The 22,714-nt window shown below is 33.1% G+C and overlaps 1 protein-coding gene across 1 annotated transcript; it reads right to left on the bottom strand.

Moving 5' to 3' along the window:
- Nucleotides 1-19,249: 19,249 nt before the first annotated feature.
- Nucleotides 19,250-21,755, bottom strand: LOC118204868 (uncharacterized). The gene has a single exon (XM_035377165.2). It carries the CDS (start codon nt 21,422-21,424, stop codon nt 19,988-19,990), a length of 1,437 nt encoding a protein of 478 aa, XP_035233056.2. The 5' UTR covers nt 21,425-21,755; the 3' UTR covers nt 19,250-19,987.
- Between the last annotated feature and the right edge of the window lie 959 nt (nt 21,756-22,714).

Raw genomic sequence — 22,714 nt, forward strand, 5'->3', positions numbered from 1 at the left:
CGAGGCTGGGTACATTATGAATAAAGACAAAAAAATCTTAATGAGCAAACACTTCTTTATTTTCACCATAACAATCCTTGTTAGATAAGACAGCAAATGTACACCATTTTGTTCATTCATCAACTTATTTCCACCTAAATAATATCTCTAAAAATTTAAACACTATTAAACAAGTTTATTCTACCAAAAAATAAGGAATTCTTGGTTGACAGGTTCTCTTCACGAGAGAAAAGGGGGGAAATGGGAGGAGTTACGAGATTCTCTGGGTTGTATGAAGATCTACTAATAACTTTCTCGCCAAGTAATTTGGCGTCATCGGCTCATTCTTATTTCTGGAACTGTGGTTGAAGAATGGTGGAAGTGGAAGTCCGAGTGGGATTCCCGCTTCCAGAGAAGATCCAAAAGGACTTGAAAGAAATGGTATAGTGAATTGAAACAATTATCTAACTTGAAGGTTAAACAGACGCATAGGTTACGGAAATAAAGAAAAATGGTCTATACATGTTTTTTGCGACGAGAGTCAGAATGCATATGCAACAGTAATTTTCCTGCGCTGTGAAGATAATAATAGGATTTCGGTACAGACTCTAGGAGCAAAATCTCGACTTGCGCCAAAAAATTCTTTGATAATCGCGTGTCTAGAACTTCTTGCTTGTGTTTTGGGAACCAGATTAGCAAACTATATTCGTGAGGCTCTGGATGTCCCTACAATACGAGTTTATTACTGGACGGACTCTTCAACAGTTATAGCATGGGTACGAAGAAATGACCAATGGGGTACTTTTGTGGGTAACAGAATCAGAGAAATATGCAAACTCATAGAATCATACCAATGGTATCTTGTCCCAGGTAATCTAAATCCGGCGGACCTGCCATCTCGTGGTTGTAGCCCAAGACATCTTATCGAGATGAGATGGTGGGAGGGACCAAAATAATTAAAAGACGAAGAAAGTTATTGGCCCAAATTGGAACTGGTTCCTAATGAAGATTTAGTTATGTCAGAAAGAAAGAAAACTGCAATATCAATATTTATCTGTGCAAAAGTAGATCAATTCATAAATTATGAGAGAGTTTCGAAATTTTGCAGTTTTAAATATTATTTTTTGGACGAAAAGATTCATATCCAAATGTAGAAATAGAAATTATTTTTTCCCGTCTGAGCTCTCGATCGAAGAAAAGAAAGAGGCAGAGAAGTTCCTTTGGTCAAGAATTCAGTTAGAAAACTTTAGTGATGTCTCAGGTTCTGTCAAAGGTCTTGTTGCTGTGAAAGATCAAAATAATATAATGCGAGTGAAAACCAAGTTGTTAGAACGTGATGACGAATTTTCGTTCAAATATCCAATTTTGTTGCCATCAAAACATCACGTAGAAAATTGTTTAATACGAGACTGCCATTTAAAGAACTGCAATGCTGGTCTCCAGACTGTTGGCTCCATCCTGCGAGAAAATTTTTGGATTATTTTTGCTAAGCGTAACATCCGAAGTGAATTATCAAAATGCATGAAATGCAAAATATTTACTTCAAAACCATTTGTCACTCCCATTTGACCGAGTTAGAGACTCGAAAGTTTTTGAAGTCGGGGGCATCGATTTGTGCGGTTCTCTCTTTCTAAAGAACAAAACCAAGGTATGGATTGTCATTTTCACATGCGCTGTGTATTACGCTGTACACTTGGAATTAGCGATTAATTTGTCAACAGAAGGTTCCATCTATGCCCTCAAGAATAGCGAGAAGGGGAAGAATTTTAACAATCTACAGCGACAACGGAACTAACTTCAGGGGTACCAACAACCTTTTGAAATCTTTAAGTTGGAGTCAAATAGAAAATTTTGAAGAACTAGCTCACATTAAATAGAAGTTCATTCCTCCAACAGCTGCGTGGTGGGTGGATGTTGGGAACGGCTCATTCGCAGTTACATATATTTCTAAAGAATCTGATAAATTTATTCCTTTGACTCCATCATCTTTTATTCAAGACATCCAAGAAATTGGGATACCTGATCTAGAGAAAATTAATTTCCAGAAACTTCAAAAAAGATACTGGGAATGCTAAAATATAAAAGATCAATTGAAAAATAGATTCCGAAAAGAATATTTGGCAAATCTCGTTCAAAAATCAAGAGAAAAGGCTCAAGTGATCCAGACGGGTGATGTAGTACTAATTGAACTAGACAACCGAAAGAGACTTAACTGGCCAATAGGGAAAGTCACTAACTTCTTTCCAAGTACAGATGGTTGCTCACGTGTGGCAGAGGTAAAAACTTCTTCAGGAACTTTTGTATGACCGATTCGTAAACTTTGCCATTTGGAGATATCTAAGAGCGATGACCCAGTAATCCAGCTGATGAACTGTATGAACACTTTTCACAACTCAATTTTAGAACCTTAACTCTTTTTTGCTTGAAACTTTCACAGATATTAGTTTTATTTTCATTCTATTATTTTTGAGTAATGATGTAAATTTAATTTTAATGTTTAATTTCTGGCTTTCACGATAAATAAAAGGTGGGAGTATGTTAAATGTTCATCTAAAGTGTCTTTTACTCACTAGAGGGAGCCAGGAGTTCCATTAGTGGGAGAAATAAAAACTTTTTTTTGGAATTCTTTTTTGTAACCAGTAGATAGTTCGGTTTCGAATCCGTGTGATGGACGGATAAATTGTTTCGTACAGCCATAAGAGAAAAAGAGAGGCTGTACAAGAAAATGTATTTAAACATTAATTTTTTCCTTTTGATTGTTTTATGTAAATAAAATGTGATGTCAAGAAACAGAATTGTGGTTTTTCTGTAAAAATGACGTTGGCACAGGAGCAGGACTTTGTGTGTATCGGAATGGCACCTTAGAAGCTGAATATTCTTTTCCAACTGGACCCAAATTGTTCAGTATATCAAGCGGAAACCCAAGCGATGAAATCAGCTTTACAATGGCTCAAAGAACACAAGTATAAAGCCCATGTATATACGGATAGCCAAGCAGTGTTGAAATCATTGGCAAAGTTTGATATCCTAAACTCAGAAATCATCGAAGTTAAAAAGCTCGTTCATTATACTAAAGCCAAACTACATTGGATTAGAGGCCATCGCGGCCACAGAGGTAACGAGGAAGCAGACGAACTTGCCAAAAAAGGAATATCTTCTGAAGTGCGAATAGATTGTAAAATTCCACTGAGTCATATAGTACGTAAAGCTAAAGAACAAGCTCTTCTTTTGTGGCAACATCGATGGCTAGAAGAAGAAACTGGCAGATCAACTTTCAAGATTCTTCCTAGAATCTCCGAGAAACGACACATCAATGATTTCTTTATTAACCAACTTCTCTCGAATCACGGAGCCTTTCCCTGTTATTTTAACAGATTTAAATTAAAGACTCCACATATACTCCAAGTCGCTGTATATGTGGACTAGAAACAGCAGATGCATTACATATGATACTAAACTGCCCGAGCCTGAACCGAAAAAGAAAAGAACTCTTTCCACAGACTCTGAATTTCGACCTATTATGTAAACTCATCTTATTAGAAAAAAGTCGACATCTACTTTCCAAACTTGTGGAATTCTTATATTCTAGTGAAAACACAATTTATGTATAACATTTAATTACTATGGTTTGAAAATGTTTAATCAACTTTATACATTGTACCTTTTGAAAAGTCTATTCCTATATTTTGTATTGTTCCATTTGTAACTAATTATTATTCATATTCTGACTAATGGTATTTGTATATTGTTTGTGTACTATATATCTTTATTGATGTATCAATTGATCACTGTATCTTTGTACTTATTGTAAATAAAGACGTTGGCGAGGTCAACATATCTTTCAGTTAGCGGACCTCAAAATTTGCTAGGATTTAAATTTCAAAAATCTGATTAATTAATTCATATTTTTAGCTTTTGCTGATTCTATAAATTTGTTTAGCCTATGGCTCCGGTGATACCTCAATAATGAGGTGAGGACTGGATATTCCATTATGTTGTAAAGAAGATTGCCAGCTGAAACATCACGTCAGATTCAACAATGCATCAGAACAGGTAAATGAATTTTGTTCTTGTTTTTTTTTAATCAGTTATATAAATAGAACCTGCATACGTCAGTGGATTCTGACAACTTCGATCAACAGTAGTTGATTAATTACATGGCTATTAAAGAACTCACAGATTATGATCCCACAGAGGAACATGTAAAAAAACCGCGAACTATCCATCATAATGCATTATGGTAGTAGTGTATATATTTTATTTTTACTTATTTTACGTATCTTATTACCTTTCATTACTCAAGATCAGTTTACGTTATGGACTATTCTCTGACAAAGCTTATGGACTTTGATTGCAACTTATATTTCTCACTTTTTTACTTATTTTTTTATTTAACCAAGAATTTATTTACTACTGTGTAGTGTTTTAAAGCAAAGACTTTGCTTTCAGTGAGAATTTTAGTTCGCGGTCTTATGACTCCTTCACTCCCTATTGGCCACCAGGGGCGTAGCTAGAGGGGGGAAAGAGGGGGCACCGGTTCCGGGCGCAGAATCCTAGGGGGGCCGAATTGATGTTACGGCATTTTAGAATTAAATGTTTTCCATCCTTGGCAAGCAGCAGGGGGCGCGAAATCTTCAGTTGTCCCTGGGCGCTGAAAACCCTAGCTACAACTCTGTTGGCCACCTCGCATCACGTGGTGTTTACTGTGGAACTTTACGGAAATTAATTTTCTAGCATGATTATTTAATTTTACTGTACCCAAATTGTGTTTCTGAAGAATAAGGACATTATTAACTCTTCAAATTCACCCTTTTTTTTAACTCTACAGACTTTTTTAAAGTTTTATTCAGCAATTTTTGAAATTTAGGACTTTTTTTTTCCTTATAAATGCGAGAAATGGTTTCATTGTATAAAATAATCAGGATGCACTTTTAGTTTTTAGAACCTATTTATTTATAATCATAGAATGTATATGTACAGAGAACTGAAATACCAGCATAGTTCTATTTTCATATCTGTATCCAAAGTGTTGCCAATTACAATTTACTAAATATTAAATGTTGTCATTTACAAATTATTAAATATTACACACTGGAGCTGTGCGAACATTACTTGCGATTTAAAAGAGACTCAAGAATGGTTTTGCGCAGCCTGTTATTTAATAAGTATGCATGTTGAATAGACATCATTATTTAAATTGTATATTAATATTTTATGTATATTTAAATATTCGGCCTAAAGTGGGCTACAATGAACCTCTGGCTGAGGCGATACCCCTATTTTAATGGATACTAAAGAGCGAAATAATGAAATATATCATTATTTCGCTCTGTTATTATTACTGCTATATCATCATTCTCGCATGCCATGGCTGAAGCCATGGCAGCGGTATTATAAATATAACAAACTTGCTAATACTTCACGGACATCCACAGCAATCAACGTTAATCAGCTCTTTAAATACAATATAATGATTTTCTAATTTTATTATAATAATTATTTTTGTTGATAAAGGTCATAAATGTTTAAAAGAAATTAAAAAAATAAGAATAAACATTGGATTTGCTGTGAAGCTTATTGCAGTGAAATTTTAGATGAATTCTGAAAATAATATATTGCAAAGAATAAAAACATATCTACATTCCTAAACTAAGTTGAATTTTCTAACTATGTGTAATTTCTTTACATCTCATACTTGTAAAAAACTATATACATTACAAGCAACCTTTATTAAGTATACAAAAGGTAAACAGAATTAATAAATTTAATACGAGTATAATATGGTAAGATATAATACAGTCATGGAAAGAAAAATATGTCCTGACGGCAAAACGACCACAGTGAAATGGCGACGGCTAAAAATCCTAGACACAGAGGAACATATTAGATAGTTTAAAGAAAGACGTTTTTTAGCGAACTTCCTCCAGTTCAGGAAATTTTTTAAGTTTTTTATCACTAGTATGAGATTTGAATTTTGTTGTACAGTAGAAGTCCAGACATTCGCAATGCTTGAACCAGAGGTTTGAGGATTTCAGGACAGAAATAGATAAATCATAATATTAGACTATAAGTGTAAAATAAATAAGACATATTAAATACATTTAATTAAATTATTATATACATTATTATAATAATATACATACACATTATTACAATAATATACATACACATTATTACATTAATATACAACATTAGTTTATTATATGTTTTAAATTATTATTATATACATATACTATATTATTAATTTATATTATTGATTACAGGAATATTTAAAAGCATTAAAGACATATACAATAGTCATATAAAAATGAGGGATATTAATAAATCATAAATTTTTTAACGCGTTTAAAACTTTCTGGTAGAGGTTCGTTTTAAAACTTTAAGGTGCTCCAGTGTAATTTTTTTTATAAATTATATAGAGTCTCTTGCTCTGTCACATGAATCTCTTGTTTGAACTTTAATCTCTTGCTCTGTCACACAGCTCTGTTCTAAAAATTTTAGGTATTTATCACCATGTTCCAAACCCTCATTAAAAAATATTTTCTAATCCCTATCAAATTCAGTATTCGTGTTGAAATTGTTTTCTTGCTGTGGCGAGTTCAAAACAGAGGCAATGATTTTATCATTGGTCATCTGATATGCCAGTGTTGGCTCATCTGAACACATGCATTCAAGGATATCTGCTTCTTGCAAAACCTCCTCATTTACTCTCTTTCGAATATCAAAGCAGATCTCTTGCTTTAACCCTTGCTGCACTGACTTTAAAACCAGAAAATTCACTGTCATCACTCTTTCAATAAGCAGAGAAGATGGCCATACATTGCACCAGGTATTTAATAATGCTGTTAGATAAACATAATTCCACAATTCAGCTAAGAAATAAATACAGTCTTTAATGGTGATTTTTTTTAATAATCACAAAGTAAAAAAGCAATAATCACAAAGCAAATAATTGCTCGCATAATTGAGCACAAAGTGACCGAATTTCATACATTCCGCAACACTTCACTAAGAATCGCAGAAATCTGAAATCATCGCCAAGCCAAACCTACATAGATGTTCTTCGGCCAAGCGACGAAGGTTACCATGCTGAAAATATACCTACTGCGCATGTGTCAAGCAACTTCAATGCTAGGGCGAGACGCTACTGGGTTAGATCCAGCGTCAAACGTGGGCACGTTATGTGCCATTTTTGATTCCAAGTTTTTCAAATGCACGTAATCCTTAAAATATTAATTCATGCATTAAATTCGTGAGCATGGTTAACTCTAACACCATGTTATATATGTTGATTAGTCAAACATAGACAAATTACTTTTTATTTATAAAATTAAGTAAGATTAATTATACATTAGACATTGATGCTACATGGCGGCAAGTGACGAGAGTGTCACGCAGCACAAACAAAGAAAGTCTATGTAAAGAAGGAAAGGCTCCATAGACGTAATGTAAACCAGTTTGTCTTCTACGCCGCTAGAAAGAAGAGGGAGGAGAATTCGCCAAGGGATTTGGCGACGGAACCTGTTGGCGAGAATTTCCCCCTTTGTGATGTACCTGGCCGAGATTTTTCAACTCAGCCACGTGTACAGGAAATTGAAGAACACTGGTTAAGATGAATCGTTCTTTGAATTTTCGCGATAATTTTAACTCGAATTTTCGTGCTTTACTAGTTGAATTTGTATTATCCATATCGCAGTTTGATGTCTGATTTTATATCTGTCAATATGTAGGAAGAAAAATGGAGTCACAAAGCTTTAAACTCTTAATAAACGTGACCGTCGAACCTGTTCGAACTTCGACATCAGCTTCGAGCTTTGGCGCTTTTTGGCGACAGATATTTCACGCATGTGTAGTTGTGTCCCTTTTCGTTCGAAGGGAGCCACTCCTGCTGCTGCGAAGCTTTCCTTCTTAACAATACATATTCTTTGGCACAAATACCGTGCACTTGCCTAGTCAGTCAGGTTAGAGGCATTGCCATCTATCGGCAAGCAAAGTAATTAATATCTAACAGCAGACAATACATTTTCATTTCCATCTCAGACTTATCTTGGGTTTACTCTAGAGATATACTACTACCATCAATTAAGGATAATTCGGAGTCACGCAGAAATCGAACTCTAAAATAAATATATTACCTGTAAAATCACTAACACATCTTCAAGAATCATATGCAAATTTCAGGAAGTAACCAGATGACACCGATGGTACGTCAAAATGACGAGAGTGTAAGAGAGTTATATATAAGGAATACACGCAAAGAAGTAAAATTGTTCGCAGGCGCTTTATAAGAATTTCAGTGCAATAACCGAATAGTTATGACACAAAGGACGCATTTGGATGATTTTTTGCGTGGTAGAATTATCGGCCGTCTGGAATGTGGGCGTACCCAACTCGAAGTATCAGACGAACTTGGAATTGCCCAGAGTGTCAACTCCAGGCTTTGGCAACGATTCCAAGATGATGGTAAAATGAGTACACGTTACAGCACAGGTCGCCCCAGAGTTACAACGCCGAATGAGGACCGGTATTTGGCAGTTACTGCCAAACGAAACAGCTTCAGACCTGTCTCGTCAGCTCTCTTCAGCCACTGGTACGACAATTTCAAGGCAGACGCTTAGGGCAAATTGCTCTATATGGGCTTGTGTGATGTTTTCCGACGAGTCAAGGTTTCGTTTTTCGACGAGTCCAGTCTGATTCTCGCCGGACTTTCATATGGAGAGCTCCAGGTACCCGTTACCACCAAGAAAACGTCATTGAACGACACCATTACGGTGGTGCAGGAGTGCTCGTTCGGGGTGGAATTATTCTGGGTTCCCGAACTGACCTGCATGTTCAAATTGAAACCATGACAAGCCAAATCCATCGGGACGTCATTCTGGAAAAACATGTACGTTTGTTTCGGGGCGCCATGGGCGCACAATTTGTGTTTATGGATGACAACGCCTGTCCTCACCGTGCAAACATCGTAAGCGAATGCCTTCAATTGGAGGATATCACCCGTATGGACTGGCCAGCATTCTCACCGGACTTGAATCCAGTAGAGCACGTGTGGGACATGCTTGGCCGACGAGTTGCAGCCCGTCAACCTCCTCCTACATGTCTACCGGAACTTCGGAGAGCATTCGTTTTTGAGTGGTGTAATATCCCCCAAGATCAGATCGATAATTTGATACTCAGCATGCCTAGGCGTTGTCCGGACTGTATTGCATCGTCTGGGAGACATACAATGTATTAACAATCATAGCAACCATGTAATATTGGTTTTTTGTAAATACGTGTTTTTTGTAATTTGCTCCAGGGAGACAAAATCGCTAATTTTTTTAATAATATCAAACATATAGCATCTTTTTTTGCCTTTATCTTTTGTTTAATAAATAAGCTTTACAAATAAGTCAAATTTGTTTCCCTTCTAACTCTTCCTTTGCCTAATTTTGCATTATCCTTAATTTATGGACATGAGTGTAAAATAAGTGTTAAATGACCCTGTGCTTATCCGCGGACATACATATTTCCCCGGGGGGACTTTGAAAGGTACTGCAGATGTGCTAGAGCGCAGGGGAAAAGGCATTTCATGCTTCAGGCAACTTGTCTCTGAACTACAGAAAAATTTTAAAAGTATTGAAATAATACCCATAAAAGAATATGAATTCGTGAAAATCTAATAAAGAAGTAGAAAAATTCATAGGTACAATGAAAGTGCTCCAAGTTTTGTGGGCCAGAACAAAAACTAATGTTCTGCGTTTTACAAGATTAAGCTGTTTTCAGTGTATCCCAACTGTTATTTGTTCACATAGATATGACAAAGGAATCATATTGGTATCTCCTGATCAACCTGGATGTTCCAACTTAAATCAGCCTAAATCTTCTTTTAAGAGACTGAGAGTCAACGATGTCGACTCTGACACAGATGATGAAATTCCTAGCAAAATTCTGAAAATGGGTGAATGCAGTACAACGAAATTACCTTTGACAGAAGTTAGCTTAATAAATACATATGTGGTTGCAGAATTCATGGGACGGAAAAAACGCACCACTTGTAGGGAGGATTTTAGAAGACGACTGTCAACAGGGTGGAAGCAAAATGTATCATGGTGACTTCATGTCTGAAAACGCAGACAATACCTTTTCATTTCCATCACAGACAGACTTATCTTGGCTTTACTCCAGAGATATAAAACAAGTGTTAAATAACCCTATGCTTACCTGCCGATATACATATTTCTTTACAACTTGGATTTAAAATTTTTTCCTAATTTGGAGTAAACTGTTTTAAAAAGATTTTTTTTCTTTTTTTTTTCAGTGTCTATTTTCTAATTAAACATCTTTTCTGCGTTTAAACTGCATTGTAGTATTTAATTATTAAACTCTACAATGTGAATTTTAGTTAAGATATTTTGTTACACTGAAAGTGATGTTAAAAGGTGCTTAGTTTCATATTTGAATCCTAAATTTCAACAAGATTCCATTGTGTGTCAACTCCGCGGGCAATGCAAACACAAAAAAATTTCTCTTTGAAAAGTATTCGTCAGCGATATCGGCCATAGGCTGGAATGTATTAAGAACCATATAGAAAATATTTAAAAATATGAAAATACTAAACAAAGAAAAATTTTTTTTAAAAAATTGACATTTAAAAGTACTCCATTTTCGGAAAATGACCCTAATATCTTACAAATGTTAATTCATTGAAACAAATTTCCTTGTAAATAATAACCTCATTACACATATTTTGTTTCAGCCATATATGTAGGTTGCCTTTATTGCCACTAAGCATTTCTATTTAGTACAATCCTGTAGGAATGAAATTGCTAAGAAACATAATTAAATCACATACATTACTGTCATTAACTCTATCCTGTCAAATACTTCTTATATTTAGATGTAATAGCTAAATAATTTATATTTAGATTTAAATTCATTAATTTATATGTAATATATATTTATAAGATGCAAACTTAAGTACTTGTATGTATCTCTTTTTCTTTTTACTTGGTTCTTTCAGCATGTTACATGACAAATTTCATAACTGCTATGTGGTATGAACTTGATATCTGTACCAGAATGTAATATATTATCTAACCTTAAAAATACAACTCAACTCATTTTAGTGAAATGCACCTTCACTAAAATAATTTTCTCCTCTTCATTTGAGAAGGTAATTCGAATCATTTTTAATCCACTAACTATAAATGGAAATGAGTTCATTTCCATTTATGATTTTCCATTCATTTCATTCACTATGAATGGAAATGAGAAAAGTATTTTGAGTACTGGAATCTTAACCAAGATTTTATTACAGCTGTAAAAAAAAAGTGGAAAATTTTAAAGCACAGAATGTGGTACAAATGATGTATCATGTACACTAATTTTATCTCACAGACAAAAATACTTAATTAAATGCCAATTTAAATGTTCGCGTATATCTCTGACATGTGTCATAAGATGAGTTTCGCTCGTCAGGCGGTCCAGACTGTGTCATAAATAAATATCTCTGACATATTCATATATATTTAGAGATGCATTAACAATTCTGTATTTAAACACATTTATGTGGTAGGTAATTTTTACAATGAATTACTGCATATAACCAGTATGACCACAAAATTTTATAATTAATACTCAAACTATTTATAATTTTGTGATTAGCTTGCTACTTTAAATATAAAACGTTTTTCTGGCAAATAACATTAAATAATGTTGTAAAAGGTCATAAATAAATATAAATAATGTGTTTGCCTGAAGGAGATAACAGATTCTCATCTGTGTTTACTATATACTGGTAAATGAATTAATTTGCATTGTATGTGTTTGTAGATACACCAATAAGCATTGAGTATTTACCCGCAGGAATGTGTTTGGGGTCTATCATACCCCACCCCTACATAAAAGTGCAATTTTCCTAACATGTGAAACTGAAATTCTGTGCTCCATTCAGTAGCTGAGTTTCTAGTTGTGGCTGACTTTCAGAATCGAATTTTCTTTGCCTGTGTGTTTCAGAAAAAGATTTATCCATATTTTGTTGGAACTGGGGTATGACACACCCCACGTATGACCACCCGTCCACGTAAATATTTTTCTGACTGAATAGTTACTTCAGAATTTTTTTTTTCTAGAGTGTAACAGTGAATATTTCTACTCGCAAGCAAATAACATTAAATTCTTAAAGATTTCTAATCGCAATATGGCAAAAAGAATGCCTCCTTATGCATTGGAGACGCAATGCCTGTGAGATTTATTAAAAGTATTTGAAGGTGATGAAGATTGCATTTCGGAAACTGAAGATGAAAATAGGAATATTTTCTACACTGTTTTGGTTTTGAAAAAGATAAAACATTAATTCCTGATGTTTCTAAAAAAGGAAAAACTGTGCTTATACTATCAACATTATACTCGTATAACAATCATATTATAGATGATACCATTGGAGGAAATAAAACATCAGAAATTATATATTTTTATAATATGACTAAAGGAGTAGTGGATGTGGGGGATGAAATGTCAGGAAAGGAGGTGGCCAATGCTAATTTTCTTTCCTGCACTGAATGCTGCTGCAATAAATGCTTGAATTATATTACAGTCAAGCAGAAACAGATGTCTCTTTTTGAAGGACTTAGCATTACAATTAATGAAAAAAAGTATTGAGCAAAGATCACAGATTAAAACTTTACCAAGAAACTACTGACGTAAAGCATGCAAAACCAAAGCAGAAGTTTCAATGAATAATTCAAACGAATACATGAAATTCGAAGCAATTAAGTGTGAAAGATATAATAAATTTGCCCTCGAACCTAGGACAGAAAAATGTGAATGCAATGTTTAAAATGTAAAAACATTATGTGCCAAGAACACATGAATGTATTTCGTTCAAAGTGTAAAGAAATAAAATAAGCATTGTGTATTAGAGATGCAATAAAACTTAGAGGCATGATGTTTATTTTATTATTATTTTCATTTATCATAATTTTTACTCTAAGATTATTTTGGAAATTAATTTTTTGAAACTCAATTATTATTCACATATTTATAATACATGAGAGTGAGAAAAACAGCTTCAAAACTAAATAAAACTATTTTTATCGTATTTTAAATATTGGAGTATGTGATACCCTAAGCGCCCACTCTAATAACTTTTCTTGGTGCGACTTTTGCCGGGTTGAAGGCAATGATGTTTCTGCAGGAAAGATTATTGCATAGTAAAACATATTATTTCTAGTGAATGATGTAAGATTATTACACTCTGATTACTTATGAAATACAAAAGATAAGATATTTATTTATTTAAAGATATTTGAAGAAATTTTGGTACTTTCATATTAATAAAACCATTTTTTTTTTTTTTTTTTTTAACAGCTGAAAATGTAAAAGTCACTTTTTGGCTGGATGGTGGTGGTTTTCATACATTTTTTTAGAGAGATTTCGAAACTAACAATATTTGTCATAAATTCATGAAAAGCACATGAAAAAAACAACTTACTTCAGCAAATGGAATTGTAAATTTTAATTATTAAATAAGGATGACATTATACATTAAGAGAATGAAACATTTACATTTGTCTCCAAATCCTTCTAAAAATTGTTTCTGCTATTCTCCTCCCCAAGCAACCTGTTTTGCATCAGAAGATTTTATAGACTCAGCATAGTGGAACACTGGACATCTAGCAAACTAATTTCCTCATTGTTCCCTTTAGAGAGTTTTTGACAAAAATTTATACTTTTACACTTGTACTTGATGTACTAAGTATTAGAAATAAATTAATAAGTGAATCTAAAGCTATTTCAGAAAAAGATAACTTTTAAGAACTTGTATAAAGTGGCACTGGCAACACTCATTCCATACCGTACATTTCATATGCATATTAGTTAATATTAGATTTAAACCAAAAAAAAAATCTTTTTGAATATGTAAAAGGTATTGAAAACATGCAAATGCAAACTTTCACAATACAAATTTTATAATTCTGATATTTAAACATCTCCTTAAATTCAATACGTTTATTTCTTTAGCTTTTAAGGCTGTAAATAATGACAAGACATCATTTATAGCAATAATTAAAAAGAGATTTATTAAATAAAGCAAACACAGTACAACAGATGCAATGAAACTTCAAACAATTTCATGAAATAAAATTCAAATAATCCGACAAAATTATATTCTATTATTTTCTTGTTTCTTTGTTTGTGTTAACACAAAATTTAAATATAGTTCTGTTTGTGAACAACAGATGACTATAAATTTTACACATATCTCTTGAGTTAAAAATAGAGACAATAAAGTACAAAATTTTTCAGTTGAATTATAAAAGAAATATTTCTCCATGCTTCCTTAGTGAATTTCAAAATAAATTTAGGCTCCCATTTCTCGTAATGTTGATCTCTGCAAATACTTTTAAAACAAAGCAGGAAATATAAGATAAATATCAGATTCTAATTTGGTATATGCATACAGAAAAAATGTGTGTGTCCTTGAAAATTTAAAATTGTTTCCTTCCTATGAAAATGATATGAAATGATGGCAATACTTACATATGAAAAAAATGTATAAAAAGTATTTACATATGAAAAATAGAATTAATTAAAAATCTGCCCGATTTTCGGCACCCGCATACTTTTACGTGCCACACGTCCTGCTAAGTACTGCCCTTGCACAGAAATATATTTCATTTTTGTGTTAACATTAAAAAAGAAGCGAACTATAATAAAATGCACTTGCAAGCTACAACATGCATATGGTGATGAAATATTTAAGCATTCTTCAGTATTTCAGGGCAATAAGAATTGGAAAGTGGTAACATAAAAGTTAGCATACTACACAGGAATCAGATGTCCAAGCTGAATACTTAACAACAAGCAATAAACAGGGACATATAAGTAAAATATATCTGACACATTTGCATGGACCCATGCGCAAGAAAAAAAAGCCAAATTTAACAGGTACACACACACAAAAAAAAAAGCCTAATTTAACAAAAAGCACTTGCAAGCTACAGCATGCATATAGTGATGAAATATTAAAGCATTCTTCAGAATTTCAGAGCAAGAAGAATTGGAAGGTGATAACATGAAAGTCAACATACTCCACACGAACCAGATGTCAATGCTGAATACATAATAACAGACAAGAGACAGGAACATATAAGTAAAAAGTATCTGAAACATTTGCATGGGCCCATGAAAGGAAAAAAATGTATATAAATATACCGGGTGGCAATAATTAAACTGACAGTGCTCACAGTGTTCTGTAGCGCGATCTATTTGCAAGAATGATGCCACATTTTGTAGGAAGATTAAACAAGATGGGGGACGAAGGATTACGCAAAAAAAAAAAAAAAAAAAAAAAAATAGTTCCAAAAGTCACCGCTAGAGGAATATTTGGCGCTGTGTAATAGAATATAGAGTGTTAACAAATGCAAATTAATATGGAATAAAATTTATCGTAGGTCCATTTTTCTATGAAAACATTACCCCAATAGGACAGGAAACCTGTTCTCTTACCTGAGAGAAATATCGCCACATGTTGAACAGCTTTGTCATCCCAGCACTTCAGCAAAGACAATGCCTGGAGAAATCATTTTCATGCAAGATGGAGCCCCTCCACACGTTGCTATACGAGTGCAACAGACGCTACAACAGAAATTCACAAAGTCATTAGCTGCTACTTTGCAACTGCATGGCCACCACGGTCGCCTGATCTTTCCCCATACGACTTCTGGCTATGTGGTTACCTTAAGTCCAAGGTCTATCAAGGTGTGGTCCAGGACCTGGCTACGTTGAAGGATAACATATCAGTGACTGTAGGGGAGATTCCTGCAGACATGTTACTTTCTGCTGTTGTGCATACTGTGCACAGAATGCAATATGTGGTCCATAACAATGGCATTCACATTGAACCTCTTTTGAATGCAAAATAAAAAGTAATGGTTGATCTTTGGAATTATGGTAACAGGTAGTTTGGCAACATTTTGGAGGCGATAAAGGTTACTACCTAGGACTTTGATAATGTGAGAAGTACTCAGTTCCGATTACGCATTATTTTCTGTGAGGGAAATGAGAGATCATGAGATATGTCATGTGACATTAATGGACGAATTACAGTTCTTTAATCAGAAAAGGGGGGGAAATTTGGAAAAATATCTGCAGTACTATAGTATTTTGTATTAAGCTTCATTGTGTGTTGTGTGAAATAGTGTTGAATAATTTTCGGATTGCATGGCGCTATGTAAAGTGAATTCTAAATTTTTAATGCGTTTATCTGATAATAATAATAAGTTGTGATTGTGTGAAAGGAAGGATATTACAGATAAGTTTGAATGGCGGTGCAAGAAATCTGGTGAAAATGGACATTTTGTGAAACGGAGTATAAGGAAGGGTACGTGGTTTGCTGAAAGTAGTTTGAGTATGGGTGAAATTTTATTAATTTCTTATTACTAGGTGAATAGACTGCCAGTTGACTACTGGATTTCGGATTTAGAAATTAGCAGTAGTACTGCAGCCAATTGGAACTCTTTCTGTAGGGAAGTGTGCCTGCCACGTAATGAAGATTCTGAAGAAGATTAGGTAAGTTAGTATTTTTAATCATTTGAGGATATTATTTTTATGCATTGTTCTAAATGTAAGGAGTAAATAAATTAATATGGTATTATTGGAAAATTGTTATTAGCAATGATTTAGTTTAAAGTAATTAGGATTGTAATCTAATTTTTATTAATTTAATGTATGTGCTTACTTATATTTTAAGTAGTGTTTTTTAATTTAATGATCGTGATTTTGTGAGTTATACGTTTGTAGTATTTTGGAATACGTTTGAGTAGAATACATTGAGTATTTTCATGCATTTTCGTGAAATTTTTCTAATTTATGGGAAAAAAGCAGTGTACACGGATATAGTGAAGAGTGTGCGCAATGCCATTTTTGTGCAATTCTGGGATTTTTTTTAAGTAAAAATAAGTCGACGTGAACATGGTTTAGTTATATTTTAATTAAATGATTGTTATTTTGCGAATTTTATGTTTGTAGCAATTTGGTATGCGTTTCAGTTGAAGTAAACATGCATGGAAATAATTTAAATATTTGACACTAAGTATTTGTAACCATTTTTAATGTTTGCGGTAGAAATTCGTTGGTGACGTTTATAATATAATAGATAATTTAGAGGTAAAAGTTTTTGGATATTTTATTTATTTTATACGTGGAAAGGGTATATACTTTTTCACGATCAGGTAATTTCATATATGTTCTTTTTACCGGATTTAAAGATTCACAAAATTTTCGTGCATTTTCGTGATATTTTTCTAATTTATGACAAAAAAGAAGTGTACATGGATATAGTGAAGAGTGTGCGCAATGCCATTTTTGTGCAATTCTGGGATGTTTTTTTAAGTAAAAATAAGTCGACGTGTACATGATTTAGTGATATTTTAATTAAATAATAGTTATTTTGTGAATTTTATGTTTGTAGGAATTTGGTATACGTTTCAGTTGAAGTAAACGTGTATGGAAATAATTTAAATATTTGACACTAAGTATTTGTAACTATTTTTAATGTTTGCGGTAAAAATTTGTTGGTGACATTTATAATATAATAGATAATTTAGAGGTAAAAGTTTTTGGATATTTTATTTATTTTATATGTGGAAATGTTCATCCTTGGAAAGGGTATATACTTTTTCGCGATCAGGTAATTTCATATATGTGCTTTTTACCGAGGTTAAAGATTCAGAAAATTTTCCTGCAAATTTTTGTAATTTATGAGAAAATAGCAGTGTAGATGGATAAAGTTAAGTGTGTGTGCAATGACATTTTTGTGCAATTCTGGGATGTTTTTTTAAGTAAAAATAAGTCGATGTGTAAATGGTTTATGTGTATGTGCTATTCTGAAAAACGTGCAAGGATTTTGCGATTGTGCACTTTTTCCCAATTTTGCAGTTAATATTTGTCATGATTAAGCAGTTTTGTTACATAAAATTTCTAGCATAAATGTAATTCGGCTAGTATATTGTTGGAAAAAGTGTTGAGTAAATAAAAAGAAAAGAAACACGTCTTTACTTAGTGAAGACAAAATGGCGGCGAAAAAAAAAAAGAGGGTTGCTGTAGCAGAGTTGGTCGCCAAATTTTTGCCAAAAAATCGTTAAGTTACCATAATCCAAAGATCAACCAAAGTAATTTTCGTATTGATTTGCATTTGTTAACACTCTATTTTCTATTACATAGCGCCAAATATTCCCCTAGCAGTGACTTTTGGAACTATTTTTTTTTTTTTTGCGGAATCCTTTGTCCACCGTCTTGTTTATCTTCCTACAAAATTGGCATCATTCTCAGAAATAGATTGGGCTACAGAACACTGTGAGCACTGTCAGTTTAATTATGGCCACCCATTATATATGAAAGCAGTAATCTTAGCACAATTCTTTGATTTTTTTATAGATGAAAAGTTACTTATCGAGAAGATTTTTATAGATGAAGAAGTTACTTATCGGATGGAAATTGGTAGTTTTCACGCATTTATTTCAGAAAAATTCCGAAACTGTCGGTATTTATTATAAATCGGTAAAAATTATCTATATATCAAAAGAAAGTATACTTGAGAATATAAATTTGAATTACAAAATAAGAAATTTGTGATGAATTAAAAAATAAAACATTCTTTTTCAAATATCTCTGTTATAATTTTACACTCTTCTCCCCAAATACAGAGCTATCTGTTTTTCCCAAAACAAAAAGGAGAATGGGGTTCATTCAGTACTCCACTAATCAGAAAAAGCATTTCCTCATTGTTACATTTACAATATTTTCATCAAATTTCTGTGTTCTTACAGAAACTTTATTGCAGAATTGTGGAAAAATTGCTTGCACTTTCTCTAATGCCATATTTTAAAACTAAGGCAAAAAATATCATGATATGTTTATAAAAACACTTGGACTTTGGAATGCAACAAAAAAGAATGCCCATAAAATGACAGAACTGCTTGATTGAAGGATTATTATAAGAATGATTGCTGGTAGAATGGTTTTGCACAATATTGCCAGAGTTTGGCATATACTGAAAATACGGCTACTTTTTTAAGCAGGCTGCATCAACACGTAAATACCACAAAAAGAAACCTTACTTCCTCATGAAATTTCGATTTCTTTCAAAGACACTACAAGCTGCATAGTGGCATCAAGTAAACAGTTCACAAATAATTTTTTAAACATTCGATACTGAACACATAAGCTTGCAAAAATCTAAGTCCTAAGCATTCTCAACATTAAAAAAGCTACAGCACTACAGATATCACAAAAACATATATTTTATATTCTGTACTTTTTTGGAAAATGTATTGAAAAGACAATTTCAGCACAAAATGTGAATGAAATTTCCATTCAAATGAAAATATTCAGGATTACAAGCTTCCAAACAATTCATGACATTACCTGAAAAGGAGGAATGTGACATCAATAAAATTATCTTATTCAGAGCAGTATAATCAGTGTCTAACTTTTCATTGTTCGAATATCATGTTTTACACTTTTAGTCATTGTTATATGATGTTTTATACTTTTAGTCATTGTTATAAGAAAATGTTGCTCTAAATCAGGAGTAAGGTTAAAATAATTTGTGACTTATCTCACAATCATCAGGTTTTTCATTTGTGGAAACAAATAAATGATTTCTTAAGAATTAAAATGAAATAACAAGTTGTACACACCATATACAAAGACATTTCTTTATAGCACGGACAGGTCTTTATTGCACACATAAACAAAGGTTCTTATTAATCTAACTTTTCCACTAAAAACATTAGCCTTCTTATTATGCGTTGACGGTGAGATTTCCAATTTTTCTATAACCCAAGTGATTTGTTACACAGCTACCTTATGAAGTTTCCCTCTGGGGTGAATAAAGTAGATGCTTTTTTAAACTAGATTTTTGAGTAAATGACATTACATACATCACACACATAAGGTTTCTCTCCTGTGTGAAGATGCATATGGTTGATTATAGTTACAAGGAAATGACTTGTTACATACCTCACACACATGAGGTTCCTCTCCAGTGTGAAGAAAGCATATGCCTGTTTAAATGATCTTTCCGAGTAAATGACTTGTTACATACCTCACACACATAAGGTTTCTCTCCTGTATGACAAAGTACATGCTTCTTTAAAACAGAATTTTGAGTAAATGACTTTGCACATATCTCACACACATAAGGTTTCTTTTCTGTGTGAATAAGTAAATGTCTGTTTAAATAATATTTTTGAGAAAATGACTTGTTACATAACTCGCACACATGAGGTCTCTCTCCTGTGTGAAAAAGCATATGCCTTTTCAAATCACGTTTCCAAGCAAATGACTTGTTACATACCTCACATACATAAGGTCTCTCTCCTGTGTGAAGAAGCATATGCTCGTTTAACTGAGCTTTCACAGTAAATGACTTGTTACACACCTTACACACATGAGGTCTATCTCCTGTGTGAAGAAGCATATGCCTGTTTAAATCAGCTTTCCGAGTAAATGGCTTGTTACATACCTCACACACATGCGGTCTATCACCTGTGTGATAAAGTATATGCTGCTTTAAATCAGATTTTTGTGTAAATGACTTTGCACATACCTCACACATATAAGGTTTCGTTCCTGTGTGATAAAGTATATGTCTGTTTAAATCCGATTTTTGAGCAAATGACTTGTTACATACCTCACACACATGAGGTCTATTTCCTGTGTGATAAAGTACATGCTTCTTTAAATGAGATTTTCGAGTAAATGACTTCGCACATACCTCACACAAATAAGGTTTCTCTCCTGTGTGAATAAGTATATGTTTGTCTAAATCACTTTTTTCAGCAAATAACTTGTTACATAACTCACACACATGAGGACTCTCTCCTGTGTGAAGAAGCATATGCCTGTTTAAATAAGCTTTCCTAGTAAATGAATTGTTACATATATCACACATATGAGGTTTGTCATCTTTGTGAAGAAGCAAATGCCTGTTTAAATGAGCTTTCCGAGCAAATAACTTGTTACATACATCACACACATGGGGTTTCTCTCCTGTGTGGAAAAGCATATGCCTATTTAAATTATCTTTCCGAGTAAATGACTTGTTACATACCTCACACACATGAGGTCTACCTCCTGTGTGATAAAGTATATGCTTCTTTAAATCAGATTTTTGAGTAAATGACTTCGCACATACCTCATACACATAAGGTTTGTTTCCTGTGTGAATATGTATATGTGTGTCTAAATCACATTTTTGAGCAAATGACTTGTTACATATCTCACACACATGAGGTCTGTCTCCTGGGTGCAGTAGCATATGCTCGTTTAAATGACTTTTTTGAGCAAATGACTTGTTACGTACCTCAGACACATGAGGTTTCTCTCCTGTGTGCAGAAGCATATGCTTGTTTGAATTGCCTTTTAGAGCAAATGACTTATAACATACGACACACATAAGGTTTCTTTCCTGCACGTATAAACTTATTCATGTTTAAGGTGCAATGAATATGCCTTAAACATGCCATTCATGTTTAAGAATTCCATATGAATTCTTAGATGACTTCCCATTCTTATATGACCATCATGCACAAGTTTTATCTCTGGTATGTATATGCAGTTGCTTGTGTAAGAAACCATACTGTCTAAATGGCTTCTTGTCTACCTGACACACGAGGTTCGTTTCCTGTTTCAATAACTATATAATTGTTTAAATAATTCTTTATTCTAAATGACTTGTTTACACACGGCACATGCAAAGTAGAGAGATGTCTTGTTTTGCACCCGCTAAGTCTTTCTGCACAGATGGGCGAAAAATCAAGCATAGGTGCGGAGGAAAGGTATATAGACAAAGGAGGTTAGAATACATTAAGGCTCCTCTAAACCAGGCTGAATCACCAACTTTTCTCTCTTGGCGAGGGAGTGAACGCGCTGCTAATTTTGGCGCGTTTATCGCACACGCTGGCTGAATGTCTGCTGTTTTTTTAAAGATTTATTTTATAGACGCGCGGCATTCAGCGCATATAAACTTTTCGGATAATTTATTAATTCTCGAATAGTATATAGACGTTTTCACTTAAATAAAAATTTCGCGAATATTTTGTAAACATATTCAAAATAACTTTAGATGTTTCAGTTTCGTTTGCAGACTAAAATAAATAAGATATGAATAAAAACTTTCAATAGTGTCAAATGGGGAAATAGTTAAAGCGTAGAGTGTGCAAATAAATTTATCTTAATGACATTTTAACAAAAATTTTCATAAAAACACTGTAAATTCATACTAAAAAAATAACTTAAGAATATGTTGTCATTTAAGTCTGAAGTATATGGAAATAATTGTGCAAGATTCTGAAGAAACACTTTCTTTTAAATGTGTGAAATATTTCATAACATATATGGAAGAAGAAAGTACAGCATTCTGTGTTTTGGATGCTTTTCATCAAATGTAATATAAATACGAACTAGAAACCGTAATAAAAAGTCCTTACTCTTCAATCAGATCACCTTTGTGTTGCATTGTATTTGTAATACTTCTAAAAATCCAATTTTTACCTAAATTAAAAAACACGTTATTCCATAAAAGATAATAACTTTGAACGTATATAGAATGAATTTTGTAATTTGAGTTATGTTACAAAATAATTCATAGTTTATATATTTTATACTAATAATTTAGATAAAACCTGTCCAATTTAAGAATGTGTGTTAACCACATTCTTAAATTGTAAAAGGACGACTTAACCAC

Source organism: Stegodyphus dumicola, chromosome 11, assembly GCF_044657685.1.
Source record: "Stegodyphus dumicola isolate Sdum_Otavi_A_Nest chromosome 11, ASM4465768v1".
NCBI classification, from domain to species: domain Eukaryota; kingdom Metazoa; phylum Arthropoda; class Arachnida; order Araneae; family Eresidae; genus Stegodyphus; species Stegodyphus dumicola.